General features: G+C 38.7%; 1 protein-coding gene across 2 annotated transcripts in view; it reads right to left on the bottom strand.

The window, feature by feature from the left end:
* Positions 1-630: 630 nt before the first annotated feature.
* Positions 631-7,805, bottom strand: part of GPSM2 (G protein signaling modulator 2) — a 49,023-nt gene continuing 41,848 nt past the window's right edge. For both annotated transcript variants that reach the window (XM_019730541.3, XM_019730544.3), the window contains exons 13-15: positions 7,636-7,795; positions 6,579-6,796; positions 631-1,435 (exon numbers count right to left, since the gene is read on the bottom strand). In XM_019730541.3, coding sequence (XP_019586100.3) covers positions 1,208-1,435; positions 6,579-6,796; positions 7,636-7,795 — 606 coding nt within the window. In that variant the 3' untranslated portion in view covers positions 631-1,207. The remainder of the gene's footprint in view (positions 1,436-6,578; positions 6,797-7,635; positions 7,796-7,805) is intronic.

Below are 7,805 nucleotides of genomic sequence, written 5' to 3'. Positions count from 1 at the left end.
GCTTTTGCTGAACTCTGTGTCATGTCCTGTTATGTATCCCTGTAAACCACCTTCAGTTTCTGGGAAGAGGAGGCCGAGGCTTAATGACAACTGAGGTTCTCTTCTCGCCTACATCTTTCATACTTAAATTTTATGCCTTTTCCTCTATATTCTATTTTCGTGGCCTACATTCTTGACCTAACCACATGAGTTTGTTTTTTTTAACATTAGGGCCTAAAAAGTTTTACAGCAGTATTTTGCAACAAAGGATACATTTTAAAACTATGTATATGTGGACACATGTATATATATAGTCATGTACCACGTAACAATGTTTTGGTCAATCTGCAGAACACACATACAGTGGTGGTCTCATACGATTCTACTGGAGATGAAAAAATTCCCTTCACCTAGGGACATCTTAGCCTTTGTAGCACAATTCCTCCTGTGTGGTGACACTGGTGTAACCTACTGCACTGCCAGTCGTATAGTAGAAGTACAGCACCTACGATTATATTGTAGTAGTAGGCTGTACTGTCTAGATTTGTTAAATATATTCTATGGTGTTCGTACTTCATAACAAGGCATTTCTCAGAACCTACCCCCATCCATTAAGCGGCGCATGACTGTATCTTTAAACAGAGTCCAAAACATGCTAAAAGAAGTTTATTTCTTAAGAGTTTCTTTTATAATGGCTTTGGCCTAATATACTGAAAATAGATTTTCTTGGGAAAAAAACTAATTTTTTTATAAGATATAAGACTACTTTATATAACTCTTTTACATGTTGGTCAAGTACATTATTTTTACTAGACAGCATAATTTCTCACTACATCAATGGTTAAATGTATAAAAAAAGCCATTGTCAATTAAGATTTTAAAAAATGATCTCAGCCAGAGAACTAAATTGTCTGGGATTCATTTAACCTACTTCACAAACATAGGTAAAGGAACCTAACAAGTGCCAAAGAACAGAGTCCCAAGCAGAAATCACAAAAGTTGATGAAGTACCTATAAGACACCTCCACCCTGAAACGAGTGTCCAGAGGAATGTTAATTTATGCCATACTATTAAAGGTTAAATATTTACATCATTCTAAAACATTTCAAGCTGTATTACAGTGCTATAATTTCTCCTTTTAAGGAAAAAAGAAATAGATTGCATTTCCTTGCAGTGAAAGGAAATAGTCACTTTAAAAAAATACATCCATACTAACTAGTGGTTTGCTTATTTTTTTCCTGAATTTTTAAATTCCAACAAAGCATTATTTTGCAAACAGTCCTTTATACCAAGTTCAGTGTCTCTGTTTTGATCTCTTTGTAAAAGAACTCGCTGTTCATCCATTCTTTTCGCCTGAGACCGTAAAATAAGGCTAAAAAAGTCCTCATCGGGTACTGTCGGTCCCTTTGTGGCAGCAGGTGGTGGAGCACATCTTTGATCATCTAATCTTGACCCCTAAAAATTTACAATAAAGAGATTAAAACACAAATACTGCAGGGAAGGAGCACCAAGCTATGGCATGTCTGTCATTCACAACAAGAAAATGTAGCTTTAAACATTTCATTTTTGCCTCTTCTCAGAAATCAAACAGAGTATAACAAGTGTTGTGTAGAATATAGCTAGAGCTTCTGGTAAGATTAAGACAAAAGGTCACCTGTGTCCAAGCATGAAAGTCAAAGGTTATAATCTTGCCATAATAAGCATCAACAAATACAACTTACAAATCCTCGGAAATGCCTTCAACATTTAACCCTGTGAGGGTGGGCTGCTGACTGGCCTAGTCAGGGCCACCCCCGCCCTCCACACGCCCGGCTCACCTGTCATATGTCTTGGTAATTTCACTGTCCTCCAACACTCGGGCACTACAGTTCCTAGACCTCTCCCCTCTGTGGCTTTCATTCTTTGCTTCTGCCTTAATCCATTAGCTCCCATGGTCATCAGTTAGCCTCTCCAGTTTAAAGATAACTGCACTATCTTTAAAATTATTTCAAAACAAACATCCCATGCTGACCACGGCCTCCCTGTTTTTCCAGATCCTGCTGTCTAGTCCTCCTCCAGGAAATCTTTTTTTTAAATTGTGATAAATGAGCATAACATAAAATTTACCACTTATAACCATTTTTATGTTGTGCAGTTCAGTGGCATTGAGCACATTCGTATTGTGCAGTCATCACCACCACAATCATCTCCAGAACGCTTTCATCTTGCAAAACTGAAACTCTAAACCTATTAAATAGTGACTCCCATTCTCCATTCCCTCCTGCCCCTGCAACCACCATTCTTTCTGTCTATGAATTTTACTGTTCCAGGTACCTCTTAGGAGTGGAACCACACAGTATTTGTCTTTGTGTGACTGCTTATTTCTCAGCATAATGTCTTCAAGGTTCATCCGTCTTGTAGCAGATATCAGAATTTCCTTCATTTTTAAGGCTGAAAAATATTCCATTATGTATATATACATTTTGTTTATCCATTCATCTGTCAGTGGAAACTTGGGTTGCTTTCACCTTTTGGCTGTTGTGAATAATGCTGCTATGAACATGGGGGTACCAATAACTGTTCTGTCCCTACTTTTCACTTGTTTTGTTTGGGTAGGGTCCAGCTTTTGAATGTGGATATTCAATTTTTCATCATTTGTTGATAAGACTCCTTTCCCCATTGAATCGTCTTGGCACCTTTGTTGAAATCATTTGACCCTAAATGTGAGGGCTTAATTTTTGTTTTATTCCCTTGGTCTGTATGTCTGTCATGCTAGTTGTGCACTGTTTTGATTATGGTAGCTTTGTAGTAAATTTTGAAATCAGGAAGTTTGAGTTTTCTTTGTTCTTCTTACTCGATTATTTAGCCTGTTTGGGTTCCCTTGAGATTCCACATGAATTTTAGGGCCGATTTTCCTATTTCTGTAAAAAAGTCATTGAAATTTTGATAGGGATTGCGTTGAATCTGTAGATCACACACTGGGTGGTATTAACATTTTTAACAAGATTAAGTCTTCCAATCCATGAACATGCTTTCCATTTATTCATGTTGTTCTTAATTTCTTTGAGAAATAGTTTATAGTTTACATTGTATAAGTCTTTACCTCCAGGGTTAATTCCTAAGTATTTTATTCTTTTTGATGCTATTTTAAGTAGAACTATTGTCTTGATTTCCATTTTGGGCTGTTCATTGTTAGTGTGTAGAAACAACTGATTTTTGGATATTGATTTTTATATCCTGTTACTTTGCTGAATTTGTTTTAGTTCTAACAGGTTTTTGTGTGAACTCTTTAGTGTTTTTTACATTTAAGATCCTGTCATCTTGAAACAAAGATAATTTTACATCCTTGTCTTGTTCCTGATGTTAGAGAAAAGCTTTCCGCCTTTTACCATTGAGTGTGATGATAACTACAGGTAGTTCATAAATTACTTTTATTTTTTTTTGTAGTTTCTAGTAGTTTCCTACTATTCCTTGTTTGAGTGTTTTTTTTATCATTTTGTCAAGTGCTTTTTATGCATCAACTGGATGATGTGGTTTTGCTTCTTTCATTCTGTTTAATGTGATGTAATTACATTGATTTCCATATGTTGACTCATCCTTGCGTTCCAGGAATAAATCGTACCTGGTCATCGTGTATCCTGTTGCTAAATTCTGTTTGCTAGTATTTTGATATTTCTGCATCTATATTCAAAAAGGATATTGGTCTGTAGTGTTCTTGTAGTATCATCACGGCAATATACTGGCCCCACAGAATGACTCCTAAGTTATAGGAACTGTTCCGTCCCTTCAGTTTTTTCGAAGAGTTTGAGAAGGATTTGTATTCTTTAAATATTTGGCAAGATTCAGGTCCAAGGTTTTTTGTGTGTTTTTTTGGTGAGGAGGTTTTTGATTACTAATAGGATCTGCTTACAAATTGTGGGTCTATTTTCTATTTCTTTTCTTGGTTTTGTGTTTCTAATTATTCAACTAGATTATCCAATTTGTTGGCATGTAATCATTCATAGGATTCTCCTATAATTTTTATTTCTGTAGAATTAGGAGTAATGTCCCTATTTTCGTTTCTAATTTAAGCCTTGTCTTTTTTCTTAGTCTAGCTAAAAGGTTTTGGCAGTCTTTTTCTGTTTGCTATTTTATTTCCTTCCATTATATTCTTTTCTTTTTATAGTTCCTTAAGTTGTAAAGCTAGGTTTTTATTTTGAGGTCTTTCTTCTTTTTAACATAAGCATTTATAGCTATAAATTTCCCCAAGCACGGCCTCCCATGAGTTTTAGCGTTTTCATTGCTCTGTAGGTATTGTTTATAATTTCCACAAATTTGTGAATTTTCCAATTTACTTTGTTATTGCTTGGAGAAGATAGTTTGTTGAGACTTAATTTGTGGCCTAACATACGGTTTATCCTGGAGAATGTCCCATGTGCACTTTAGAAATGTCCATTTCTCCCTTCAATTGTCAATTTTTTGCTTCATAGATGTTGACGGTCTGTTACTAGGTATGTGTCTTCAGTATTTCTTGAATTCACTGAGATCACAGCCACTTTTCACTTTCAAACCTTTCATTTCCTTACTTCCCTTCTTAGATTCCAAACTCCATTACTAAAATCACTCCCTGGCATGTGCTTCTCTCCTCCATCCTATATTCTCCAGGCAAAGTACCAACCTTGATTAAATCTCTCTCTCTCCTTAAGCAGCTGGTTATGACTTGAAAAAATACACAATTGTACTGAATGGCCTTCATTCAGTGACCATGAACTTCAAGGCAGTGCTCAGCACAGATCAGCAATCCTACGAGTTTCAGGTTCTCAAAATCAACTGCGTTCCCCTTCCTCTTTTCAAAATTACAACGCTCCAATCTCAGCTGATGGTCCTCCTTCTTTCTTTGCCATCAGAGACAATTCCTACTTGCTCCCAACTCCAAATCTGTACACTCTGCTTTCCTGTCTCCTCTATACAAAAACTATGTTCTTCAATTGTTCCATATTCTTCTATATCACTGGTTCCCCTCTCTACTTGATCAGATCATTTCCATCAGCAGACATGCTATGTTATCTCCTCCAAAAAGAAAAAATCCATCTCTATCCCCCGCTAACTAATGAATCATTTATTTGCTTTCCTTTATAAGCAAAACACCTTGAAAATTTTGTTTACTTCGCATTTACTCAACCCAATCTTTTGTCCCTATCATATCCCTAGAACATTATCATTCAAAATCTCTAACCTCAATGTTGCCAATTCGGGGTTTCTTAGCATTTGACACAGTTGAACTTTCCTTAAAACACTTGTTTATCTCCTCTATCCAGTGAGATTTTGGAGCACCCAGGGCTTTAGTTAATACCAGCTATCTGCTGGTGACTCCCCAAGCTACTTCTCCCTTGGACTCCAGATTTTTATATCCAATTGCCTCAACATCTCTAAAGTACAACTCTTGCTTTTTCTCCTCTAATCTCCATTTCATTAAAGGGCACCATTCATTCCCACCAAAAAATATAGGAGTCATTCTTGACTCTCATACCCACCATCCAATTTATTAACAGGTTTTGCCAATCAATCATAACTTCAAAATATGTCCCTAATCTGACTACTCCCACCACTCTAGTCAAACTCACCAGTAACATGTCTAAATTAGTTTCCTCGCTGGTTTTCTTACTAACAAGACCCTCTACCCTTTGCCCCTCGAGTCTTTCAAGAATAGCCAGATGATCTTGTAGAACAGAAGCCTCCAATGTCTCCTGCCACATCGGCAACACGACCTCACCAAGGCCTGTACGGCGTAGGCCCTGCTTGCTTCCTCCTCGTCTCGTACCCCTCTCCCCGAGCCGTGCTGCACGCCAGTCACTGCCACCCCTGAACCTGTTAAGCTTTTGGGGACTTTGTCTCTGCGCGGCTTCACTATTCACATGGCTGGCTGCTCCTCATTGTGGTCTCTGTTCAACTGTCTTCCCCAACCACCCTCCCTGGATACCCACAACCTTTATCTTGCTTTAATTTTCTTTACAGCAGTTTATTGTACCTGATAAATAGATACTATTTATCTACATATATACACACTTACTCTCTAACTAAAATGTAGGATCCTTTAAAAAGCAAGTGTATCTCCAATGTGTGGAATAGCACTCAGAACATAAGAGGTGATCAATAATTTTGCTGAATGAATGAAAGAAAACTTGAAACGCAGGTTCAACTAAGGCCAGGCAGAGGAAATATCTCTTTTTAGTGAAAATAATGCTTATTTTTCTCATGAGCCTGTCCAAGCCATTTGAGAGATTCCTTAATTACTTTCGTTAAAGTATGAAATCTGTCTCAATCTGTACATTTCTCCCAGATGGTAAACTGTCTAGACGGGGCCCAGCTAGACCCCCATGCTCATCACTGCTTGTTGCTGATGCTTCTCCTAAAATTTGGGAAACGGGGGCTCTCTTCAGGTTTTGTCCCACAGCCTTTATAGCCTCCTCTCCACGTCAGCAGCATCTCACCTCCGCAGCCAAAAGGAACACAAAACAAGCTGTCACACGGCTGTGCTGCATCTGACGGGCCCCTGAAGAACAGCCTGCCTCCCACATTAGAACGAACATTCTGCCAAAGCTCTCAACAGCCTCTGGGTGATGAAAACATGCAGACACACCTGACATTTTACAAGGATGTCAAAGAAGTCTTCATCAGGCTCTTTGATGTCACTGGTCATCAGGTGGCCAAGCACAGACTGATTGTGGTTCTGTGTCAGGCGGAGCCCCGGCAAATTACTGAAACTGGCCCTCTGGTCATCCAGGCGGCGGCTCTGTGAACTGGCAAGAAGATCTAAAAACTCATCCGTGTTGGGGGACACCACGGGAACAGATGGTGCTATGAACAGGACAAAACCCAAATGTTACAGAAACACTGAAGCATATTATACACATACAATTCCTTTCTGCTTTGTTCAGTCCCAACACCTGCCTGCCCTGCCCTGCCTGAGCTGTCACTGAGTCACTGACCGTCTGGGGCCTGTCACTACATGGGGAGAAGAGTGAATCCCAGAATACTTGAAATGACCCACTTGCTGGTTATTATGACTCGACTACATTTCCTTATCTAATGCCCACCCAACATGTTCTTTATAAGATACAGGGCTAGATTCTGGAAGGTAAATTGTTTTACACAGTATCTCAGACCACGATGAATGGGACTGTTTTCATTCCATGCCCTGGATAGGAACCATTTAGCTTACTAAACTTAAGTGCTGCTGGCAAAGCCAAATGAAGTCATTTGGCAGCTGAAACAGAAAAACTTGTCGCCTATTTTAGACCTTTCTAAGGCTCAGGCAGGCCCAGCCTCAGCCTTTGCCACAGGTTCCTCTTCAGTCTGTCTTGGCTTTTCTTTCTTAATCTGGCTATGAAGCATTTGCATTTTACGTATAATTTATAAAGTACGGATAATTTTTTTCCTCATTTTTACTTGTTAAAGTTTAGATTTTTTTTCCCAGCCCTAAAGAAAGTGGGGGGGGGGGGGGCGCAGTGTGATATAGTTAAACTTAGGGAAACTGAAACATAACCTTTTTTTGAACTGCACAAATACCAGAATTTCAGATATACCTGGATTCAGCCTCATCTATTGTTCCTCCTATGATGAGAACTAAATTCTCAGAAATAAATCACAAGAATATCAAAGGGAACTATTAAAACCAGGGGAGAAGCATAACTTACTTTTTAGCACCATTCTAGGGGGAGTGGAAGCAGCTGCAGTTGCAGCTGTCGTGCAGTTCTTTTCCTGTAAGCAGCACCGCTGATCATCCATCCGATTGCTTTGAAATCGGCTTAATAGGTCAAAAAACCCTTCATCTCCAATAGTATCTGCACTGATTTTCTGAAATATT

The sequence above is a fragment of the Rhinolophus sinicus genome, chromosome 7 (genome assembly GCF_057876585.1).
Source record: "Rhinolophus sinicus isolate RSI-liver-muscle chromosome 7, RSI-T2T, whole genome shotgun sequence".
In the NCBI taxonomy this organism is placed as follows: domain Eukaryota; kingdom Metazoa; phylum Chordata; class Mammalia; order Chiroptera; family Rhinolophidae; genus Rhinolophus; species Rhinolophus sinicus.
Note: the sequence above shows the minus strand (reverse complement) of the source record. Positions and strands in the feature narration are given on the sequence as shown.